Source organism: Mus musculus, chromosome 5 (assembly GCF_000001635.26).
Source record: "Mus musculus strain C57BL/6J chromosome 5, GRCm38.p6 C57BL/6J".
NCBI classification, from domain to species: Eukaryota; Metazoa; Chordata; class Mammalia; order Rodentia; family Muridae; genus Mus; species Mus musculus.
In genome coordinates, this window is record NC_000071.6 from 8600338 (window position 1) to 8625725 (window position 25388).

At 39.0% G+C, this 25388-nt stretch overlaps 2 protein-coding genes across 5 annotated transcripts in view; one reads left to right on the top strand and one right to left on the bottom strand.

The window, feature by feature from the left end:
* The window catches only part of Rundc3b (RUN domain containing 3B), a 132749-nt gene extending 110002 nt beyond the window's left edge, over positions 1 to 22747 (bottom strand). For 3 of the 4 annotated variants that reach the window (NM_001359961.1, NM_198620.1, NM_001347311.1), the window contains exons 1-2: positions 22151 to 22615; positions 3533 to 3648 (exon numbers count right to left, since the gene is read on the bottom strand). In NM_001359961.1, the coding sequence (NP_001346890.1) occupies positions 3533 to 3648; positions 22151 to 22275 (241 nt within the window). In that variant the 5' untranslated portion in view covers positions 22276 to 22615. Of the gene's footprint in view, positions 1 to 3532; positions 3649 to 22150 lie in introns of all 4 variants that reach the window. The other variant, XM_006503578.3, reaches the window with a different exon arrangement.
* Positions 1 to 25388, top strand: part of Abcb1a (ATP-binding cassette, sub-family B (MDR/TAP), member 1A) — a 181485-nt gene that overhangs the window by 33247 nt on the left and 122850 nt on the right. The window contains exon 2 of the mRNA NM_011076.3: positions 4959 to 5003. The gene's annotated coding sequence lies outside the window, so the exon portion shown is untranslated. The remainder of the gene's footprint in view (positions 1 to 4958; positions 5004 to 25388) is intronic.

Consider the following 25388-nt stretch of genomic DNA (forward strand, 5'->3'; position numbering starts at 1 on the left):
CATTCTTTTTAATAGCTGAGTAGTACTCCATTGTGTAAATGTACCACATTTTCTGTATCCATTCCTCTGTTGGGGGGCATCTGGGTTCTTTCCAGCTTCTGGCTATTATAAAGAAGGCTGCTATGAACATAATGGAGCATGTGTCCTTCTTACTGGTTGGAACATCTTCTGGATATATGCCCAGGAGAGGTATTGCTGGATCTACAGGTAGCACTATGTCCAATTTTCTGAGGAACCGCCAGACTGATTTCCAGAGTGGTTGTACAAGCTTGCAATCCCACCAACAATGGAGGAGTGTTCCTCTTTCTCCACATCCTCGCCAGCATCTGCTGTCACCTGAATTTTTGATCTTAGCCATTCTGACTGGTTTGAGGTGGGATCTCAGGGTTGTTTTGATTTGCATTTCCCTGATAATTAAGGATGTTGAACATTTTTTCAGGTGCTTCTCAGCCATTCGGTATTCCTCAGGTGAGAATTCTTTGTTCAGCTCTGAGCCCCATTTTTTTAATGGGGTTATTTGATTTTCTGGAGTCCACCTTCTCCAGTTCTTTATATATATTGGATATTAGTCCCCTATCTGATTTAGGATAGGCAATCAGCGCTCTTAACCACTGAGCCATCTCCCTAGATCATGATGTATTAAAGTATTTTCTTGACAGAGAACTGAGGAAATACAGAAATGCAAAAATGAAAAGCACTAACCCTTTTTACATGTGAAACAACAGAGTTTAACAGAAAAGACATTGATGGTTTTATGGGCTCCATCTTAATTGCAGAATTATAAACAAGTTCAGAATTTTTTCTCCCATGTTAATTCAATTATTTCTTCAAATGATTTGAAGCTTAGCATAACTTGCATGCTATCAGCATTAAAAAGTATAAAATGGAATCAACTTTCTGACTACACTTGAAAGTTCTTGTATTCTGTCAAAGCAAATTACTTTTGCAAACTATACTATTAAGACTGTTTTTAAAAAGTAAAAGCTAAAGCAAAGCTCTCTAGTTACCAAGTTTTATTTTGAAGAGTAGATAATGGAATTGATGTAACAATGTTGTTAATTGTTGCTATTAAGACTTATATAATTCTTGATTTTTATTAATTATAGATAATATCTATTTTTGAGACAGGGTCTCACTATGAAGCCCAAGATAGGCCTGGACTTTACTATATAGATCAGGTTGGCCTCAAACTCATAGAGATCCACCTGCCTCTGCCTTGCAAATACTAGAATTAAAAGCATGCATCACCACACCTGGCTTAAAATTTAACTTTTGATATTAACAAAATGTGAGTTCAGAGACAATGTTTTCCATAAACCCTTTAAAGTAAAATGACTTATACTTTACAGTTCCACACACATATATTTTGACCATATTCCACCTTCATTTATCCCTTTCCCACTGAATCCTTTCTTCTTCCTAAGTCTTTCTCCTACTTTTATGTTCTCGGGTTTTGCTTTGTTTTGTGTGTGAACCACTGCATTTAACTAGAGCTGCTTGAATATGGATGGGTGGACATTATTTACTTGAGCAAGGACCGTTACCAGCAACTACTTCACTGACTTTCAAATTTTAAAAGATTCATATATGATGTAAATATGCTTGCTGATATAAGAAAAAGTAAAAATCATTATTTTGAGGTACTTAAATGTATCCTAGAAATAAGTGTAAATATGAGATTACAGATTCATTCTGAATGACATAGAACAAAAGATCACACATTATGAAGTCAGATTTATGTTTTTTTATTTTAAATGTGTAACATGATTGCTATCTAAACCACTCCAGACATAAGTTTTCAAAAAGTTTATTTTGGAGGGTAGGGGTGGGGTGGAGAGGCTGGTCCTTTGCTGAAGAGAAATGGAGGAGGAGTGGATGGAGGGGGAGGCGGAGGTACGGGGAGAAGAGGAGGGAGGGGAAACTGCTGTCAGATGTAAAATAAAGGAAATTTAAAAAAAACTGAACACTGAATATAATATTAAATATTTCCCAACCATTGTCTTGTGAACTTAGAAATGTTTGTGATACTTAAAATGTATAATTAAATGAATTGCAAAATTCAGATTCCCAAATGATTATGCATTAATTACTACTATTAACTATGCTTGTTTGTCATAGGAAAAACTTCCCTCAAACAATGCACTGAGTGAAAAAATATATATTTTTCATTTTCCTCCATGAAAAGGTTTCACTCTGTACTGATTCTTTTGGGTGTGTGTGTGATTTTTTTAAAAATTACTTTTATTTTTTTACAATCTGGTTGTTGTGCCCCTCCCCCCCCTCAGGTCCACCCTCCCACAGTTCATCCCATTCCTCCTCCCACACATCTCCAAAAGAATGTCGTCGTCCCCCCCCCCCCCGCCCCCACCCTGCCAGGCCTCCCTACTTCCTGGGGCCTCAAGCCTCTCTAGTGTTAGGCATGTCTTCTTCCACTGAGGTCAGACCAGGCCGTCCTCTGCTGTGTATGTGTCATGGGCATCAGACCGGCTCGTGTATGCTGCCTGGTTGGTAGCTGAGTAATTAACAAGATACATAAACCCCTAGCCCAACTAACTAAAGGGCCAAGAGGCAGTATCCAAATTAACAAAATCAGAAATGAAAAGGCATATATAACAACAGAAAAACAGAAACTGAGGAAAATCAAAAAATCATTAGATCCTACTACAAAAGCCTATACTCAATAAAACGGAAAAATCTAGATGAAAGGGATGATTTTCAAAACAGATACCATGTACTAAAGTTAAACCAAGAGCAACCTATCTAAACAGCCTCATAATCCCTAAGGAAATAGAAGAAGTCATTAAAAAACTCCCAACCAAAAAAAAGCCCAGGGCCAGATGGTTTTAGTGCAGAATTCTACCAGAACTTCAAAGAAGAGCTAATACCAATACTCCTCAAAGTATTTCATAAAATAGGAACAGAAAGAACACTACCTAATTTATTCACAAAGCCACAATTACTGATACCTAAACCACACAAAGACCCAACAAAGAAAGAAATTTCAGACCAAATTTGCTTATGAATATCAATGCAAAAATACTCAATAAAATTCTAGTAAACTTAATCCAAGAACATATCAGAACAATCATTCACCATGATCAAGTAGGCTTCAACCCAGGGATGCAAGGTTAGTTCAACATACAAAAATCCATTAAAGTAATCCATTATAAAAACAAACTCAAAGGGAAAAAAAAAAAAAACGCATGATCATCTCATTAGATGGTGAAAAAGCTTGACAAAATACAACACTCCTTCATGTTAAAAGTATTAAAAAGACCAGGAATTCAAGGCCCATACCTAAACATAACAAAAGCAATTTAGTGAAAACCAACAGCTAATATCAAACTAGATGGAGAGATAGTTGAAGCAATCTCACTAAAATCAGAGACAAGACAAGGTTTCAATATAGTACTTTAAGTTCTAGTTAGAGCAATTAGACAACAAAAGTAGATTAAGGGGATACAAATTGGCAAAGTCTATCTTCTTACAAGGAATTTGTTAGGAAAAATAAATAGTACATCAGAGTTATTACCTTTTAGCCGGTGACTTAGAATTTGTTCCAGAACAGCTGCAAAGTTATTAAATTCAGGAGATGAATCATCAATTGTTTCAAAGCAAGACCGATCAATCAGGGTCTTCACAGAAAATCTACAAACAAAAAAACCAAAAAACCAGGATGGTTAGTTTTAGAGAGAGTAAATCCATTCACTTAAGTATGAAAATAGGAGAAGATATTTAGAAAAGAACCCTGAAAATCAGGTTTATTCAATGTGCTCTGTAATTTGAGAATTTTACAGAAAACAAGCTTCCACATGCATAGTTATTGCTAACATCTGAATGCTGATGTCCTTCAAGTTCTTAGATCGCTGGAGAGGCCTAGGGCACTAGCATCAACAAGCTGGGCCTTCCAGCAGTTAAGAAGCATCTTCTGTTATTATCTTTGTAGAAGCAGTGCAAGGCAGCTTGACTGTTTCTTCTGTCACAAAAGGCATCAAACATGAGAACAGCCATCTTCTTTGCATTTGCCTTTATTACTGCTAAGAGACGCTTGTCTAAGGCCAAGAGTACCCTTTGTCTGTGAATATATTTAGAAGGTACTTTGATGTTTTCAGTTTAGCTAAGAAATAGTAGTAAGTTTTTTACTGGGTTTGTATAACTATGCATGGATTGTTTCTTGTAGAACCGGCCTCAAATCCAATCTTGGAGAGGTTGGTTACCCCCCCAAACAGTTGTGCCATTATTACACTAATGGCACCACTTGCCTGGCAAATTGGTACACAGTTCACTGAGTTCACAGGTAGATAAGCCCATTGATGCCTTGCTTATCCAGCAGCCTGCGTGCCCCCTCCCAGTACTATGAGAACTAGGCAGCAGGAAACTTCCAGACAAGTTCCAGCTTAATTTCTCTAAATCTTGCATCTTGAAGGTGATATCTTCAGCATTAAGGTCTTATCAACTGGTTCTGGTAAGAAAATAAATAGATAACAAAGGCCTGGTACCTCAGACCTGGCACTGGGGATTTGCTCAATGGCCCATTATTCCTAGGATAAGCATATTATTGTATTCATCTATAAAGAATAATGAAATTTAAAAGCAAATAGATGAAACTGGAAAAAAATTGTACCAAGTGAGGTTACCCAGAACCAAAAAGACACAAACTGTTCTCCCTCATATGCAAATCTAAGCCTGTGACTATCTAATTTGTGAGTGTAACTTAAAGAGTACCTCCAGAACATGTAATGCCCATATATATGTGAAGGCAAAACATGTATACGTATAAAATAAAACTAATGTCATAAATTCTATGTTCTTCCTCAGGTGAATTAAATGGAAAGGTTTCTAAAATGAAAACAAAAAAACAAAAAACAAAACAAAACAACAACAACAAAAAAAACCCTCTACCCCTAATGTTGACTTGAGAAGAAAATTTCTAAATGTTTTTCTCTAATTTTTATTAGGGGGAATGGAGTAAGAAGGCTGACTCTGTAAGCACATTCTTCAAGGTAAGAGAAAAACTACTGCTTTAGAAACCTATGTCATTGAAACAGTGATGCACACTGTGAAACAAACTGAACATATTTTCAAATAATTATAACAAGGTATATTTCACCAGGAAGCTGGGTTAGGATTTAGTTTCTTCTTTGACAGTGTGGTTAGCTTTCCTTATGTCTTTCCAGGCAGCAAGTACCTACACCATGTAAGCTATATCATTAGCCTGAGACTGACACTATTAATAAAGAAGGTACAAATTCAAAGATAAGAGTTATTTCTTCTACTATTTCATAGCAAATTTACTGGATTCCATACAAACACAGTAACTATATTCTCTCTTGAAAATAATAATTTCCATCTTCAAATAATCAACAAGGAAATGGCTGTCAAGGGAGAGGATAGAGGAGCTGAGAGATGGCTTGGTGGGTAAAATGCTTTCCACAGAAGGATGAAAACCTGAGTTCCAGGCCCATATGAAGCCTGGGCATGGTAGTGTATGGCTGTATATCAGTCAGTGCTAGGAGACAGACAAGAAGACCCTAAGTGCTTCCTGGACAGACAGTCTAACCAAACTATTAAGCTCCAGGTTCTATGAGAGAATTTGTCTTTAATAAATTAAAAAAAAAAAATAAAGGAGAGCAATAAAAGAAACACGACTTCAATCTCTGGTCTCTGTATGTAATACACATATGCACACTATACCCCTATAATCATATGCAATACACAGCAATAAGATATAAATCACAGCAAATGTAAAACACTAAGTACCTGAAGATATTTGTAAAATGGAATTAATTTTCTTTTTTATATTTTATACCAGACATTTTTAAAAGAAATCATAAAATTTGCTTTCCTTTTCAAGCAATAATTTAAGAATCTCAGCCATTGCATGTGTATTAATCTACCAAGAACAAATTAAATTAAAAAAACTTTCAATGTGTCTTTTAAGCAGAGATATGCAGACTATACTGCACATTTAAATTTAACCATTTTCTGATTTTTTAAGTTTTTATTTTTATTTTATGTGCCTGGATATTTGCCGGCATATATGAATATGCATTGCATGTACCCCTAGTACTTGAGAAGCTCAGATGAGTATATCTTGGACCTGGAGTTACAGACAATTGTTAACCAAATGTGGATGCTGGTATCGATCAACCTAAGTCCTAAGAGCAGCAATGCTCTTAACCAGTTAGCAATCCCTCCAGTCTTTTTTTTTTTTTTTTTTTTTTTTTTACGCTCTTAGGTTTATTCACACGTAAATATGTGTCTCCTGGTATACACACTTTCTTTTTTTTTATTTTTTTTATTAGGTATTTTCCTCGTTTACATTTCCAATGCTATCCCAAAAGTCCCCCATACACTCCCCCGACTCCCCTACCCACCCACTCCAACTTCTTCGCCCTGGCTTTCCCCTGTACTGAGTCATTGAAAGTTTGCACAACCAATGGGCCTCTCTTTCCACTGATGGCTGACTAGGCCATCTTTGGATATATATGCAGCTGGAGACACGAGATCCGGGGGTACTGGTTAGTTCATATAGTTGTTCCACCAATGGGGTTGCAGACCCCTTTAGCTCCCTGGGTACTTTCTCTAGCTCCTCCACTGGGGGCCCTGTGATCCATCCAATAACTGACTGTGAGCATCCACTTATGTGTTTGCTAGGCCCCAGCATAGTCTCACAAGAGACAACTATATCAGGGTCCTTTCAGCAAAATCTTGCTAGTGTATGCAATGGTGCCAGCGTTTGGAGGCTGATTATGGGATGGATCCCTGGATATGGCAGTCTCTAGATGGTCGATCCTTTTGTCTCAGCTCCAAACTTTGTCTCTGTAACTCCTTCCATGGGTGTTTTGTTCCCAATTCTAAGAAGGGGCAAAGTGTCCACACTTTGGTCTTCATTCTTCTTGAGATTCATGTGTTTAGCGAATTGTATCTTGGGTATTCTAAGTTTCTGGGCAAATATCCACTTATCAGTGAGTACAAATCATGTGAGTTCCTTTGTGATTGGGTTACCTCACTCAGGATGATGCCCTCCAGGTCCATCCATTTGCCTAGGAATTTCATAAATTCCTTCTTTTTAATAGTTGAGTAAAACTCCATTCTGTATCCATTCCTCTGTTGTGGGGCATCTGGGTCCTTTCCAGCTTCTGGCTATTATAAATAAGGCTGCTATGAACATAGTGGAGCATGTGTCTTTCTTACCAGTTAGAACATCTTCTGGATATATGCCTAGGAGAGGTATTGTGGGATCCTCCGGTAGTACTATGTCCAATTTTCTGAAGAACCACCAGACTGATTTCCAGAGTGATTGTACAAGCTTGTAATCCCACCAACAATGAAGGAGTGTTCCTCTTTCTCCATATCCTCGCCAGCATCTGCAGTCACCTGAATTTTTTATCTTACCCATTCTGACTGGTGTGAGATGGAATCTCAGGGTTGTTTTGATTTGCATTTCCCTGAAAATTAAGGATGCTGAACATTTTTTCAGGTGCTTCTCAGCCATTCAGTATTCCTCAGGTGAGAATTCTTTGTTTAGCTCTGAGCCCATTTTTTAATGGGGTTATTTGATTTTCTGGAGTCCACCTTCTTGAGTTCTTTATATATATTGGATATTAGTCCTCTATCTGATTTAGGATAGGTAAAGATCCTTGACCAATCTGTTGGTGGCCTTTTTGTCTTACTGACAGTGTCTTTTGCCTTACAAAAGCTTTGCAGTTTTATGAGGTCCCATTTGTTAATTCTCGATCTTACCACACAAGCCATTGCTGTTCTATTCAGGAATTTTCCCCCTGTGCCCATATCTTCGAGACTTTTCCCCACATTCTCCTCTATAAGTTTCAGTATCACTGGTTGTATGTGGAGTTCCTTGATCCACTTAGATTTGACCTTAGTAGAAGGAGATAGGAATGGATCAATTCGAATTCTTCTACATGATAACCACCAGTTGTGCCAGCACCATTTGTTGAAAATGCTGTCTTCCACTGGATGGTTTTAGCTCCCTTGTCAAAGATCAAGAGACCATAGGTGTGTGGGTTCATTTCTGGGTCTTCAATTCTATTCCATTGCTCTACTTGTCTGTCGCTATACCAGTACCATGCAGGGTTTTTTTTTGTTTTGTTTTTGTTTTTGTTTTTTTTGTTTGTTTTTTTTGTTTTTATCACAATTGCTCTGTAGTACAGCTTTAGGTCAGGCATGGTGATTCCACCAGAGTTTCTTTTATCCTTGAGAAGAGTTTTTGCTATCCTAGGTTTTTTGTTATTCCAGATGAATTTGCAGATTGCCCTTTCTAATTCGTTGAAGAATTGAGTTGGAATTTTGATGGGATTGCATTGAATCTATAGATTGCTTTTGGCAAGATAGCCATTTTTACTATATCGATCCTGCCAATCCATGAGCATGGGAGATTTTTCAATCTTCTGACATCCTCTTTAATTTCTTTCCTCAGAGACTTGAAGTTCTTATCATACAGATCTTTCACTTCCTTAGTTAGAGTCACACCAAGGTATTTTATATTATTTGTGACTATTGTGAAGGGTGTTGTTTTCCTAATTTCTTTCTCAGCCTGTTTATTCTTTGTGTAGAGAAAGGCCATTGACTTGTTTGAGTTAATTTTATATCCAGCTACTTCATTGAAGCTGTTTATCAGGCTTAGGAGTTCTCTGGTGGAATTTTTAGGGTCACTTATATATACTATCATATCATCTGCAAAAAGTGATATTTTGACTTCTTCCTTTCCAATTTTAATCCCCTTGATCTCCTTTTGTTGTCAAATTGCTCTGCCTAGGACTTCAAGTACAATGTTGAATAGGTAGGAAGAAAGTGGGCAGCCTTGTCTAACCCCTGATTTTAGTGGAATTGCTTCCAGCTTGTCACCATTTACTTAGATGTTGGCTACTCATTTGCTGTAGATTGCTTTTATCATGTTTAGGTATGGGCCTTGAATTCCTGATCTTTCCAAGACTTTTATCGTGAAAGTGTGTTGGATTTTGTCAAATGCTTTCTCTGACGTAACTAAGGAGATGATCATGTGGTTTTTGTCTTTGAGTTTGTTTATATAATGGATTAAGTTGATGAATTTCCATATATTAAACTATCCCTGCATCCCTGGAATAAAACCTACTTGGTCAGGATGGATGATTGTTTTAATGTGTTCTTGGATTCGGTTAGTGAGAATTTTATTGAGTATTTTTGCATCGATATTCATAAGGGAAACTGGTCTGAAGTTCTCTATCTTTGTTGGGTCTTCCTGTGGTTTAGGTATCAGAGTAATTGTGGCTTCATAAAATGAGTTGGGTAGAGTACTTTCTACTTCTATTTTGTAGAATACTTTGTGCAGAACTGGAATTAGATCTTCTTTGAAGATCTGATAGAACTCTGCACTAAACCCATCTGGTCCTGGGCTTTTTTGGGGTGGGAGACTATTAATGACTGCTTCTATTACTTCAGGCGATATAGGAATGTTTAGATCGTTAATCTGATCCTGATTTAACTTTGATACCTGGTATCTGTCTAGAAACTTGTCCATTTCATCCAGGTTCTCCAGTTTTGTTGAATATAGCCTTCTGTAGAAGGATCTGATGGTGTTTTGGATTTCTTCAAGATCTGTTGTTATGTCTCCCTCTTCATTTCTGATTTTGTTAATTAGGATGCTGTCCCTGTGCCCTCTAGTGAGTATAGCTAAGGGTTTATCTATCTTGTTGATTTTCTCAAAGAACCAGCTCCTGGTTTGGTTGATTCTTTGAATAGTTCTTCTTGTTTCCACTTGGTTGATTTCGCCCCTGAGTTTGATTATTTCCTGCTGTCTACACCTCTTGGGTGAATTGCTTCCATTTGTTCTAGAGCTTTTAGGTGTGTTGTCAAGCTGCTAGTGTGTGCTCTCTCTAGTTTCTTTTTGGAGGCACTCAGAGCTATGAGTTTCCCTCTTAGAAATGCTTTCATTGTGTCCCATAATTTTGGGTATGTTGTGGCTTCATTTTCATTAAACTCTTAAAAGTCTTTAATTTCTTTCTTTATTCCTTCCTTGACCAAGGTATCATTGAGAAGAGAGTTGTCCAGTTTCCACATGAATGTTGGCTTTCCAATATTTATGTTGTTACTGAAGATCAGCCTTAGTCCATGGTGGTCTGATAGGATGCATGGGACAATTTCAATATTTTTGTATCTGTTGAGGCCTGTTTTATGACCAATTATATGGTCCATTTTGGAGAAGATACCATGAGGTGCTGAGAAGAAGGTATATCCTTTTGTTTTAGGATAAAATGTTCTGTAGGCATTTGTTAAGTCCATTTGTTTCATAACTTCTGTTAGTTTCACTGTGTCCCTGTTTAGTTTCTGTTTCCATGATCTGTCCATTGGTGAAAGTGGTGTGTTGAAGTCTCCCACTATCATTGTGTGAGGTGCAATGTGTGCTTTGAGATTTACTAAAGTTTCTTTAATGAATGTGGCTGCCCTTGTATTTGGAGCATAGATATTCAGAATTGAGAGTTCCTCTTGGAGGATTTTATCTTTGATGAGTATGAAGTGTCCCTCCTTGTCTTTTTTGATAACTTTGGGTTGGAAGTCGATTTTATCCGATATTAGAATGGCTACTCCAGCTTGTTTCTTCAGACCATTTGCTTGGAAAATTGTTTTCCAGCCTTTCACTCTGAGGTAGTGTCTGTCTTTTTCCGAGATGGGTTTCCTACAAGCAGCAAAATGTTGCATCCTGCTTGTGTAGCCAGTCTTTTAGTCTATGTCTTTTTATTGGGGAATTGAGTCCATTGATATTAAGAGATATCAAGGAAAAGTAATTGTTGATTCCTATTTTTTTTTGTTGTTAATGTTGCCATTCTGTTCTTGTGGCTGTCTTCTTTTAGGTTTGATGAAGGATTACTTTCTTGCTTTTTCTAGGGCATGGTTTCTGTCCTTGTATTGGTTTTTTTCTGTTATTATCCTTTGAAGGGCTGGATTCGTGGAAAGATAATGTGTGAATTTGGTTTTGTTGTGGAATACTTTGGTTTCTCCATCTATGGTAATTGAGAGTTTGGCTGGGTATAGTAGCCTGGGCTGGAATTTGTGTTCTCTTAGTGTCTGTATAACATCTGTCCAGGATCTTCTGGCTTTCATAGACTCTGGTGAAAAGTCAGGTATAATTCTGTTAGGCCTGCCTTTATATGTTACTTGACCTTTTTCCCTTACTGCTTTTAATATTCTATCTTTATTTAGTACATTTGTTGTTGTGATTATTATGTGTCAGGAGAAATTTCTTTTGTGGTCCAGTGTATTTGGAGTTCTGAAGGCTTCTTGTATGTTCATGGGCATCTCTTTCTTTAGGTTTGGGAAGTTTTCTACTATTATTTTGTTGAAAATATTTGCTGGCCCTTTCAGTTGAAAATCTTCATTCTCATCTACTCCTATTATCCGTAGGTTTGATCTTCTCATTGTGTCCTGGATTTCCTGGATGTTTTGAGTTAGGATCTTTTTGCATTTTCCATTTTCTTTGATTGTTGTGCCCATGTTCTCTATGGAATCTTCTGCACCTGAGATTCTCTCTTCCATATCTTGTATTCTGTTGCTGATGCTGGCATGTATGGTTCCAGATTTCTTTCCTAGGGTTTCTATCTCCAGCATTGCCTCACTTTGGGTTTTATTGTGTCTACTTCCCTTTTTAGGTCTAGTATGGTTTTGTTCATTTCCATTACCTGTTTGGATGTGCTTTCTTGTTTTTCTTTAAGGACCTCTACCAGTTTGGTTGTGTTTTCATGTTTTTCTTTAAGGACTTGTAACTCTTTAGCAGTGTTCTCCTGTATTTCTTTAAGTGAGTTATTAAAGTCCTTCTTGATGTCCTCTACCATCATCATGAGATATGCTTTTAAATCCAGGTCTAGCTTTTCGGGTGTGTTGGACAGGCTGAGTTGGGAGTGTTGGGTTCTGATGATGGTGAGTGGTCTTGGTTTCTGTTAATAAGATTCTTATGTTTGCCTTTAGCCATCTGGTAATCTCTGGAGTTAGTTGTTATAGTTGTCTCTGGTCAGAGCTTGTTCCTCCTGTGATTCTGTTAGCCTCTATCAGCAGACCTGGGAGACTAGCTCTCTCCTGAGTTTCAGTGGTCAGAGTACTCTCTGCAGGCAATCTCTCCTCTTGCAGGGAAGGTACACAGATATCTGGCGTTCAGACCTGCCACCTGGCAGAAAATGAAGGCCCGAAACAGGACCTGTCCCAGAAGCTGTGTCACTTCTGCCTGTGCCAGAAGTTGTGTAGCTTCTGTAGTCGGCACTCTCACCTACACAGTCTAGTCTCTGAGAGATCCCAGACCAAAGATGGCTCCCCCATGTGTTACTGCAAAGCCCTCCCGGGCGGAGTGGACACCTCTCCTCTGGCAGGGAAGGTACCCGGATGTCTGGAACCCGAAATAGGGCCTGCCCCAGAAGCTGTTAGTTTCTGTACTTCACACTCACCTGTGCACACTAGTCTCTGAGGGATCTGGGAACCAAGATGGTTCCCCCAGGTGCTCCAGCAAAGCCCCATAAACTTCTTTTAAATTCTTTTCACAGGTTTAAACCTTGGTTGGGTGGAATCTTTCCCTGAGGTCACTACTTCCTTTATTCCGTTTAGCATCAGATTTTCTTAAAATTTATTCCTTGAGCACTGAATTTAGCTTAGTTTCTTCCTGATGCTCCTTTTGTCCTAAACTGTTCATTTCTGGTTTTCCTTGACCAGCCTGCTCTTTTCCATAAGAGATCTTCATAAGAGTAGCCATGAATAGCCATAGTATCACAAGAGACAACTATATCAGGGTCCTTTCAGCAAAATCTTGCTAGTGTATGCAATGGTGTCAGCGTTTGGAGGCTGATTATGGGATGGATCCCTGGATATGGCAGTCTCTAGATGGTTCATCCTTTTCTCTCAGCTCCAAACTTTGTCTCTGTAACTCCTTCCATGGGTGTTTTGTTCCCAATTCTAAGAAGGGGCAAAGTGTCCACACTTTGGTCTTCGTTCTTCTTGAGTTTCATGTGTTTAGCAAATTGTATCTTGGGTATTCTAAGTTTCTGGGCTAATATCCACTTATCAATGAGTACATATCATGTGAGTTCTTTTGTGATTGGGTTACCTCACTCAGGATGATGCCCTCCAGGTCCATCCATTTGCCCCAATTAAACATTATCCTTATAGGAGCTTCATTGGTCATGGTGTCTGTCACAGCAGTAAAATCCTAACTAAGACAAGAAGTAAGCCATCCTGCAGCTGGGAACAAGTGGAAAATTGGCCAGTCCACTGGACATGGGCTTAGAACTCATAGTCCTTCCTCATAGCAAACAAGTAGCAGGGAGGCAGCTTTGGAGATAAGCAATCACTGAGCACTGGCTCAACACTCCCAATCTCCACAGTAATCTACAGTACTCTGCACTAATGTTTGATATGAGTTTGGAACCACTGGGACCACCTTGCCCTTCAGTCTGAACTCTGGTACTAAAATGTGGGAAGGGGTGGAGATGCTATATGGGAGATATCCCTGTCTACACCTTCACTTTTTCTAAGACTGTAGTCTCCCAACCAAATGCTATGGCAAGGTGTCCAAGATTGCTGTCCAAAGACTGCTGACCTACAATGACTGTTTACTGTTTTCAGGTCCCCTAGACAAGCTCATTCTCAAGTAAGAGGCCTTCGTACAAGATGGTGTCTGTTTATCACACTCTGAGATAAACATATCAATTTCTAATGCTGGCCTTCACACCAACTCAACTCACCTCCACATAGACACATTCTCTAGATGCAAGGCTTTTGAGAACTATGAGCTTATCCTGCGGATAGAATTGGCACAGTCTGTTTTCCCCAGAGTTGTTGGGCTTTGTCCTCTTCCCCAGTCAGGCTGGAGTTATGGTTGCTATCATTCTGCTTCTCTGTGCTTTTTTAAAGCTGTCCCATCTTTACTTTTTTTTTTTTTTAATTCCCAATGCTATTTTGACAATTTTAGCAACTGACAAAGTAGCTTTGAATAAAGTAGTCTTGTTAGAAATATAAATGGATATATCATGATGACAAGTGCATCAAGCAACAAGGAAAAGATCACAATAATTAGCATACTAAATCCCCAATTCTATATGTATAATAACAAAATGGAAAATGAGATATAAACTCAGATATTGTATCACCTCTCTCATATTACAAGGTAGACTTTAATCCCAACACTTAGAAGGCAGAGGCAGATGGATCTCTTGTGAGTTTGAGGCCAGCCTGGTCTACAGAGTGAGTTCCAGCCAGGGCTACACAGAGAAACTCTGTCTTGAAAAATAAAATAAATAAGCAAATAAATAAATGGATAGACAAGTTATGAAAGATATAACACACTAGACATAAACTGCATATATAGAACAAGCAATCAACAGAATATGCAAATGTATAGAAAACACTGATGGAAACTAGCCATATATTATAAAGCAACCATCAACAAAATTTCAAAAGCTTGAAGTCTTTCAGAATATAATCTTTACAGAGTAGAATTATGTTTAAAATGTAAGTAAAGGGTAACTAGAAGGCCTTTACCTGAAAATTATAGTTCGTTTTTTAAGGCATTTTTTATTAGATATTTTCTTCATTTACATTTCAAATGCTATCCCAAAAGTCCCCTATACCCTCCCCCCACCCTGCTCCCCAACCCACCCACTCCCTCTTCCTGGCCCTGGCATTCCCCTGTACTGGGGCATATAATCTTCACAAGACCAAGGGCTTCTCTTCCCATTGATGGCTGACTAGGCCATCCTCTGCTACATATGCAACTAGAGACACAGCTCTGGGGGGTACTGGTTAGTTCATATTGTTGTTCCTCCTATAGTGTTGCAGACCCCTTCAGCTCCTTGGGTACTATTTTTAAAATAATCCATGATTAGACAGAGAAAATTAACAAAATCCAAAGATGATCCTTCGAAAAAAATTAATCTTTAGATAAGCCTTAGTAAGAAGACAGTGCGGGAAATACATATTTCAGGATTACAGGTGGTAAATCTCTATAGAATTTGTTTTTTAACCAATAAAAAGGCATTAACACTCTCTGCACTCAGGAGATGCTGAAGCAGATGGATCCTGAGTTTGAAGTACCTAAGCTACATACACAGCCAGATCCCATCTCAAAAAGTATATATATAGCGATAGAGAGAGAGAGAGAGAGACTTCAAAATATATAGATATAGAAATGTATTCTCTAAAAAAATTTACTGAAAATGATGAAAAAAAAAAAACCCAGAAATCTGGGTTGTTAAAATCTACTAGATAAAGTGAATCTTTTAATAATTTTCCCACCGAATTTTTTTTTTTATTTCCACAAAGAAATATAGTCTAGATTGCTACCTGGTGAATTGTTCTATTATAGAAGGAAATAGTATCAATCTTATAAAACCTATGTAGAACATGACAAAACAGCAAGATAACCTTGATAAAACTAGATGAGGACATGACAAGAAAGGACAAGTATAGCCAATCTCTCCAATGAGTAAATATGTAAAAAAAAAAAAATCCCAAATATTAACTCAGCTGTATGCAAAGAAATCTCAAAAAACATCACCTACCTAATGGCGTTTTATTCCATGGTAGTAGGACATTTAAAGTCAAACAACAGAATTCAGTACATGGACAAGAAAATAGGAGTGGGCATCATGTTTAATCTTGCTAGACAAAAAAGATTTGGTATCTGCTTAAGATAAGAATTCCCAGGAATCTAGAAATAGTAGAGAAATAAGAAAAATCTGCTGCAAACGCCCACAGAAGTCACAAAATCCTTAATGTTTTCTGTAACACTGCATTAGGGATCCTAGCCAATATAGTAAGTAGTGAGATAAGAAGTAAAACAGATAAAGATTGACAAATGAAGAAATAAAACATGCATGCCTGAGTTTTCATCAATCTTTTTAAACCTGTAGAAAATCTGATAGGCTCAGCCAATAAATCTATTGAAGACCATATTTTCCAGGCTAGAATGTTTAAAGACCAATTTTATGCCTTCATACTAGCAATAATGGGGAAAAATATAATGATTTGTTTATAATAATATAAATATATCCAATATACATGAATACATTCGGTACAAATACAGATTTATAATGCCTATATATTCTAAACCAATGCCTATTTCTGAGACTGAGAAGATATTATTAAAATATATGAAAATATTTATTGTGTTCATTGAGTGCATATAAGTTTTAATATTATAAAGATGAAAGTTTATCAAAAATGATTTATAGGATCAGTGCAAGCATAAGAAAACTCCGAGATCCCTACTGATAGTTAATGGTTGTTGGAGGAGGGGGTGTCATAGTCTTCAGTGGTATAACCACTGGTAAGATGCCCATGGTCATCCTCTTGACGCTTATGCATGCAATCTGAATGGAATTCAGTGGGTTACAACAAAACAAAGCAAGCAGACACATGACATATAATTACAAAGGGGATTTCTTGGGCAGAAGTTGTTCATTGAGGAGTGTGAGGGAGACAAGAGAGTGATGTAGGCACATAAAATGACCAAACTACACTATATACATATTAAAAATGGTAAAATTTTTAAAAACTCAGAATGCCTTTCATGGAAACTGATAGGTAGATTTGCACAATTTATCTGGCAAAAGGCTAAAGGACAGGATTATCTCCAAATATAAAGCTATAAAACTTTATTATCAAACAGTAAGACATATTATAAATAATAGCTATTAAGATAGTACTAAATTATTTCAAGAAGAAATTAGTAGACTGATGAAATGAGAAAAAGAGCCCGGAAATAGAGGCAGAACAGTCCTGTTATTTAAGACAAAAGTAATATCTGAAGGTATTAGACAGGTATTTTCAACAGGCAGTACTAGGCCAACTGATTTTTTTTTTAAGGACAATATTTAATCCCCACACTTAACACCACAAATATAAATAATCTGCAAATGGATTGTTGATATAAATGCAAAAAGCAAAACAACAAAGCTTTAGAAGAAAATGAGAGTATTTGATTATTTGGGAAATCAAGCGGATTATTAAGCTGGTTAGTATTAATCATGAAGGAAACCTATAGATTGCTTTATAATTAAGGAATTCTCTTTACACTGTACAGGAAAAAGTCAATAGAGAAACAAAAATGCGATGGGCAGTATGTTTATGTTATGCATTGTTTTTAACATGCATATTTTAAATCAATACAATTCCAGAGGCTGAGGAGATATCTCAGTCAGTAAAGTGCTTTATTTGCATGAGGACCTGCGTTCAATCTCCAGAATTATATTAAAAACAAACAAACAAACAAACAAACATCCCAGTCACAATCCCAGGGCTGGGAAAAGCAGGCAGAGGCACATCCCCAAGGCTCACTGGTCAGTCAGTCTACCTCATTTGGTGACCTTCAGGCCATTGATAGTCCCCTTATGCAGAAACAGTGTAGACAATGCCTGAGGAATGACACTTGAGGTTGACTTCAGACCATCACATGCACAAAACATGTACATACATGCACAAACATATACATACACAAACATATACATACACATATACAAAATCATATTTGAAATGTAGAGGTATAGTGGAGCTGAATGAATTACCACAATGTTCTACATATATTTTTAAAAACTGGTCACAGATTTAACCTATCAACTATCTAAAACAAAGATAAGGTTGTAAGTTCCATATTTATATGCCCAACAATATAAATAAACTAATTGCCTAGAATTAGGCAACTGTTGACACTGATATAAGACAGATCCTCTCACAGAAATCTTCACAAGCTATTTTTATAGTATACATTGCTCGTGACAATAGCATCAAAAAGACCTCCTAGATTGCTTCCTATCTTAGCTCTCAATGAACACTGAAGGAAGATGTATAAGAGTAATTGGAAATATAAGAATATGGAGCAATTCATCCTGCACATTCCAGAGCTCTCTATGATGCTATGAACTGACCCAAAAATGTTCTACTACATATAACAAGATTTGAATAGTTTTCATATCCATCATACCAAGGTATGGCTACACTCAATCAAGTAGTAGCAAAGAATAAGTTACTGTGTTTAAAGGATATTACCGTCAATATACTCTGTAATATTTACATACATACATTTGAACTATAAACAAGTTCAAGCAGAGCAATACTCCTCCCCCTGAGTATTTTATATCTAAAACTAAGACTGCTAAAGTTCTCACATTTAACTTGTGCCTCTAGGCACACATTTATTTATCCCCTTCCCTAGTTCACAACAGCTATAGTCAGCAAGCCAACATGTGAAGTGTGAAAGCGCTTCTGGGAGCACACCTTAAAGAAACAACAGCTAAGTCAGCAGGAAGAAACAGCAGGCAGCAAAAACAAAGAACTCTAAACAACAAATCTTATGGGGCCATTTAGCTAAAGGTACTAAGGTACCTCAAGAGTCTCCAAGGACAGCCACTGCACAGTGCATATATTCATAGACATAGACACAGAAGATACTATCTGTATCCTCTCTAAAGAAGGTAAAGAAATGTGCAACCTCTTTTTTTGTTAAGTAATTTATCTAAAATTACTACATGCTGCTTATTGTGTTAAATATGAGCACTTAAATTATAAGCATAATTATACAGAAGATTGTATTCCATAGTAAGTGCTGACTGAAGCAGTATACCTGAGGGAAGAATTTTAAGCTCAAGAGTAGATACTAGTTACATATAAAATATGAGCTCTTTATTCCTTGACCACACTAAAGAAATGAGGTACTGTTCTAATCTGAAATAATACTAGTTCTCTGAAATACTATCTTGACCTATAAAAATGATGTTTCATGTTATTAAAGTATTTTAATTATAAAAATCACCATTTGTCTCTATCCTGGTTAATCTATTGTGTATTTCTTAAATCACCCTTGTCCTTTTTTTTTATCCACAAGCCAGGAAAATTGATTTTGCATAAAAAGTTCCTTTAAAATACAGTCTTAGAGTTTCTACTGCTGCAATAAAACACCATGACCAAAAAGCAAGATGGAGAGGAAAGGGCTTATTTGGCTTATACTTCCAGATCACTGTTTATCAGCAAAGGAAGTCTGGACAGGAACTCAAAAAGGGCAGCAACCTGGATGCAGGAGCTGAAGTAGAGGTCCTGGAAGGTGGGCTGCTTACTGACTTGCTCCTCATGGCTTGCTTTCTTGTAGAACCCAGAAGCACCTGCCCAGAAATTGTACCATCCATAATGGGGGATTGGAGGAGGGGGAGGCTCCTGCATCAATCACTAATTAAGAAAATGCTAGGGCCAGGAAGCCGGAGTGGGTGGGTTGGGGAGCAGGGTGGGAGAGGGTATAGGGGACTTTTAGGATAGCATTTGAATTGTAAATGAAGAAAATATCTAATAAAAATTGTTTAAATAAAAAATTAAAAAAGAAATATATAAAAAATCAGCCAAATCTAAAAAAAAAAAAAAAACAAGAAAGAAAAGAAAATGTCTACAGCTGGATCTTATGGAGGAAAATGTCTACAGCTGGATCTTATGGAGATATTTTCTCAAATGAGGATTTCACCTTTCTGATGACTCTAGCTGTGTAGCTGTGTCACGCTGACACAAAACTAGCCAGCAGACTATTGACTTAAAAGTTTGACAAAAGTTGTTTTAAAATGTTAAATATGAATATTTTAGAATTTTATATACTATTATAAACTGAAAGATAAATTAAATTTTAATTGTATTTGCCAATAAAACTAAGGCCAAAGAAATACACAGGCTTAAAAAGATATCAACTTGAGCTGTAGAGATGGTTCAGTGATTAAGAGTGCTGGCTGCTCTTCTGGAGGACTCATGTTTGTTTCCAGAACCCATGTGGCAGCTCACAACTATTTGTAACTCCAGTTCCAGGGCATCTGACACCTCTTCTGGTCTGGCCTCAGAGAGCAATTTACATACATAGAGCACAGTCATACATGTAAGCAAAACACTCATATACAATATAAAAATATTTGAAAAATGCATAAGCTTAATAACAACAGAAAAAAAATGACAAACATCTGAATTTATGTGGATAAAAAAATGTAGGTTAAAAAAGTCCAAAGGGCAGGCCCAGTATAAAGCACATGGCTCCGGAGGCTGAAACAGGAAGATCTCAGTGAATTTGAGGCAAGCCTAATCTACATAGCAAGTTTCATGCCAGTTAAGGTTACACAGCAAGGCCATGTACAGAAAAGGACGGGAGAATATGGAAAACTATATCTCAATTTTTCAAAGTTCTAAATAATGAAAAATATGTACACAAAATAGGGTAGCTAAAATCAGTGTATAAATTTTGGAGTTGTGTGTGAAAATTTAGAGTTCTCAAATAACCTATTTCCTCTCCAGTACAACCTATGAAAAAATAAACTAAATATTTATTTGGTAAGTATTATACAGTGGTTTTAGTCTACAATATATAAGAGTTCTCTGTAAAAAATTGAATTACACATACACACACAATCATAATGAACCCAAAATCAATTTAGTTCTTTTCCTGACTATCTTAAAGCCTAATTCCAAAATTCAAAACAGTAAAAAATATTGTACTTGTATATGTCATTAAATATACAGAATTGTATAGTTTTATGATATAGCACTGAAACTATATCTAACTTTTTAAGGGAAAAAACTTTACTGTGCAAGTATAAGAAATTATATGTAGTGGTTGGCAGTTTTGTTTGTTCTAGTTTTATAAATTCCCGTTTTTCCAGGACATCAATAAAGAATCACAAAATGGGACCACAATTCAAATGTTTGTTTAGAGAAAAATGCATGTGCCTCACCTATCTGCTACAAATATTTTTCTACCATTATCACCGTGCTCATATTTGGAAACATTAAAAACCAAATATGATCAAATGATGCTTGATGGCTATCATTCATTTTAAGTCCATTATTTGAAATTCCTAGAAATCTAGTCCAACATTATTGTATAGCTGACAAAACAATGAAGATAATGAGGAGATGGTACTAAGACACTAACTAATGACAACATTTGTTATGAGCTCGTTACATTTCCACTAGATCAACTTGGTCCACCTTCCAATGTTAAACCATCGGGAAGTTTGAGTCCGCTGAAGCTCTGATGCAGCATAAATGATTCAAGAAGCACAGGTTAGGCTGGAACCTGCTTTGAAACTCATTTCTTTAAAAAAATAATTTTAATATCTTTAAAAGATAAGACTACCCAACTAGCTTATTTTTCTATGAATCTAACATAGAAATTTGCCTCAATTTAAAACAATGTAATAAAGCCCATCTGTCCCAAAAGCTTGTATTCTACACAGCACAAATGATAAATATAGTCTATATTACTTTACCACTTACAATGCAAACTGTGAGCAAAGCTCTTCCTGAAAGATGAGCATTCATTAGAATCCAACTTTTTAAAAGTTGCTTAAATACTGAATGTCATTCCTACTACAGATATCTGCAATCTGCTTAAGATGCTAGCCACGATTTTACATAAGGAAAAAAAAAAATAGACATAAGCCAGAGAGGCAGGAAAGGTTTCATCATTTACCTGATAACAAGAGAATTATCAGTAGTTGATGATTAACCAGTATGATGGAACAAAATCATTTTTAACAGAGCGTATTGGCTCTGAGTAGTTACTAAGAGATGGATGCCTAGAATATTATAAGACTTAAAGAAAATTTATCAGCTTGTTCAAAATCAGTTTTTTTCTGAATTCTTGATTTATAGATAGTGATGATCTATTTCTATAATTCCTGGAGGAAGGGCTACATTTACAACCAGGAAGCACTTAAATAAATGCCCAAAAGGACTGACCAGGAGTCTTCCACAATTGCACAAGCACTGTAGTTGACAAGACTTAGATACCCAATACAGATAAGGGCCGAGGGAGAGGAGTGAAAATGCGTACGCCAACAAGCGACAGCAAGAGAACGCACAGGGATTTGGGGACATCTCAGTAACTACTACAGCAGCTGGATGCTGCTCTTCCTCCGCCCTCTTCTCCTCAGACGCAAGCTGGCCGGTTCCAAACGGTTCCTCCCCGGCTCCGCCCCGGCCCTCCCCGGGCAGCCTCCAAGCGAGGACCCTGAGACGCGAGGGCTAGCCCACGGCCTCGCGGGGAGAGGCTCCCGCCCCTCTGCAGGGCCCCGCTGGCCCGCGGACACGCGCGGCACGGGCCGCAGCGCCGAGCCCCAGCACCTCCCTCAGCCCGGCGCCCGCAGCCCCGCACCTGCACACGGTGATCAGGTTCCTCCTCTCCACCGCAGCGTTGCGGGCGCTCAGGCTCTTCTTGCCGCCGCCGCCGCCGCCGCCGCCGCGGCTCCCGCTCAGGCCCCCCAGGCTCCGGGAGGCCATGGCGGGCTCACCTCCGCGCCCCCTTTGTCTCCAGCGGTCCCGCAAGCCTCGCACACCTGTGTCCCCCGGCCTTCTCTCAACGATGGCAGCCCGCCGGGCGGGAGAGAGGCGAGGAAGGAGGCGCGGAGTAGGCAGGGTGTGGAAGGCAGTCAGTCGGGCACCGGTACCCAGGCTCCACGCGCGCGTGCACACACACTCACACACGCTCTCTCACACATACACACGCGCTCACTCACACGCACGCACGAGCCACCTCCACCCTCGCTCGCGCGCGCGCGCGCCGCCGCCGCCGTCCACGAGAGAAGCGCGCGCGGGCGGGCGGGCGGGAGGGCGGGCTCCGAGTCTCCAGGGACGCCGCACCAGCGCCCGGGCGAGCCTGTCACCCCGCAGGCCTAACCGCACGTCATTCTTCCAGCAGGGCGGAGCCGCTGAGGTGAAGCCCCCCTCCCCACGCCTGTCTCACTCAGCCCCCGCCCCCTGCACCTATGGGAACAAGGCCGCTACGGAGAGAGCCAATGACGAGAGGTGGGGGCGGGACCCGCCCCAGGAGCTTTTAAAGAGGCTCGCTTAAGCCCCGCCCTGGCGCGTGGGCCTCTGTCAGAACGCGGGTCGGCTCGTGCAGCACCTTGGTGAGCCCGGCGAGGCAGCCTTGGCTTGGAAAGCCGGCTTTGCTGTGCCTACTCCACGGTGACTGTGGTCCATAGTCACCCTGACAAGGCTAAGTTCATGGCAGATTCCTGGTCCTGAGGCTTCAGTAGCCTCAGCAGGAGAATGCCATAGTTGGGTGGGGTGGGAAGTGGGGGTTACCTAGAATAGAAGAAGAGTTCCATTTGTCCCAAACGCCCCCTTTGAACCTGACAAACAACGACACAGTGGCATCAGGGAGTGCGCCCATGGCATTTCTCTTCCCGTGAATCTGGTCAGAATTCACCTCATCTTACTCAGTGTCCAGCACAGCCTTGAAACCACATTGACCATAGAAAAACGAGTGTAGTGGGGATGTCCAGTCTTGGGTTCTGTGCAGTGAGATCTGAACTGAATTGCAGCTCGTGAGCCATGGAGGAGGTTTGTCAAGGGCAGAGGGAAATCCTGCCTTGGAGTCCCAATAAGCCCCTTGGGAGGACCACTTTGTAGTCTCTACTTCTCTGGCTTTACCTCTGGCTTTACCTATGGGAGGCTACGGGCTTGAGACCCTGACCTCTGACATTCACCTCAGACTGCCTGTAAGTATGTCCAGACTTCAGGTTTTGTTTGTTTGTTTGTTTGTTTTTAAATTTTGAAAATCTAAAATCAGGACAAAGTCTCACCTCTACCTCTTAAATATAATTATGTTAAAATAAAAATTAATTATTAAGAAAATTTCTACAAGGGAGCTAAAACCATCCAGTGGAAAAAAAGACAGCATTTTCAACAAATGGTGCTGGCACAACTGGAGGTTATCATGTAGAAGAATGCAAATTGATCCATTCCTATCTCCTTGTACTAAGGTCAAGTCTAAGTGGATCAAGGAACTCCACATAAAACCAGAGACACTGAAACTTATAGAGGAGAAAGTGAGGGAAAGCCTCAAAGATATGCACAGGGGGAAAATTCCTGAATAGAAGAGCAATGGCTTGTGCTGTAAGATCAAGAATTGACAAATGGGACCTCATAAAATTGCAAAGCTTCTGTAAGGCAAAAGACACTGCCAATAAGACAAAAAGGCCACCAAAAGATTGGGAAAGGATCTTTACCTATCCTAAATCAGATAGGGGACTAATATTCAATATATATAAAAAACTCAAGAAGGTGGACTCCAGAAAATCAAATAACCCCATTAAAAAATGGGGCTCAGAGCTAAACAAAGAATTCTCACCTGAGGAATACCGAATGGCTGAGAAGCACCTGAAAAAAATGTTCAACATCCTTAATCATCAGGGAAATGGGAATCAAAACAACCTTGAGATTCCACCTCACACCAGTCAGAATGGCTAAGATCAAAAATTCAGGTGATAGCAGATGCTGGCGAGGATGTGGAGAAAGAGGAACACTCCTCCATTGTTGGTGGGATTGCAAGCTTGTATAACCACTCTGGAAATCAGTCTGGTGGTTCCTCAGAAAATTGGACATAGTACTACCAGAGGATCCCACAATACCTCTCCTGGCCATATATCCAGAAGATGTTCCAACTGGTAATAAGGACACATGCTCCACTATGTTCATAGCAGCCTTATTTATAATAGCCAGAAGCTGGAAAGAACCCAGATGCCCCCCAACAGAGGAATGGATACAGAAAATGTGGTACATTTACACAATGGAGTACTACTCAGCTATTAAAAACAATGAATTTATGTAATTCCTAGGCAAATGGATGGACCTGGAGGGCATCAGCCTGAGTGAGGTAACCCAATTACAAAAGAACTCACATGATATGTATTCACTGATAAGTGGATATTAGCCTAGAAACTTAGAATACCCAAGATACATTTTGCAAAACACATGAAACTCAAGAAGAACGAAGACCAAAGTGTGGACACTTCCTTCGCCCCTTCTTAGAATTGGGAACAAAACACCCATGGAAGAAGTTACAGAGACAAAGCTTGGAGCTGAGATGAAAGGATGGACCATCCACACCCGGGGGTCCATCCCATAATCAGCCACCAAACACAGACACTATTGCATAAGCTAGCAAGATTTTGCTGAAAGGACCCTGATATAGCTGTCTCTTGTGAGGCTATGCCAGTGCATGGCAAACACAGAAGTGGATGCTCACAGTCAGCTTTTGGATGGAACACAGGGCCCCCAATGGAGGAGCTAGAGAAAGTACCCAAGGAGCTGAAGGGATCTGCAACCCTATAGGTGAACAACAATATGAACTAACCAGTACCCCCAGAGCTCGTGTCTCTAGCTGCATATGTAGCAGAAGATGGCCTAGTCGGTCATCATTGGGAAGAGAGGCCCCTTGGTGTTACAAACTTTATATGACCCAGTACAGGGGAACTCCAGGGCCAAGAAGTGGGAGTGGGTGCGTAGGGGAGGGGGGTGGTATAGGGGACTTTCGGAATAGCATTTGAAATGTAAATGAAGAAAATACCTAATAAAAAATTGGAAAAAAAAAAGAAAATTTCTAGAGC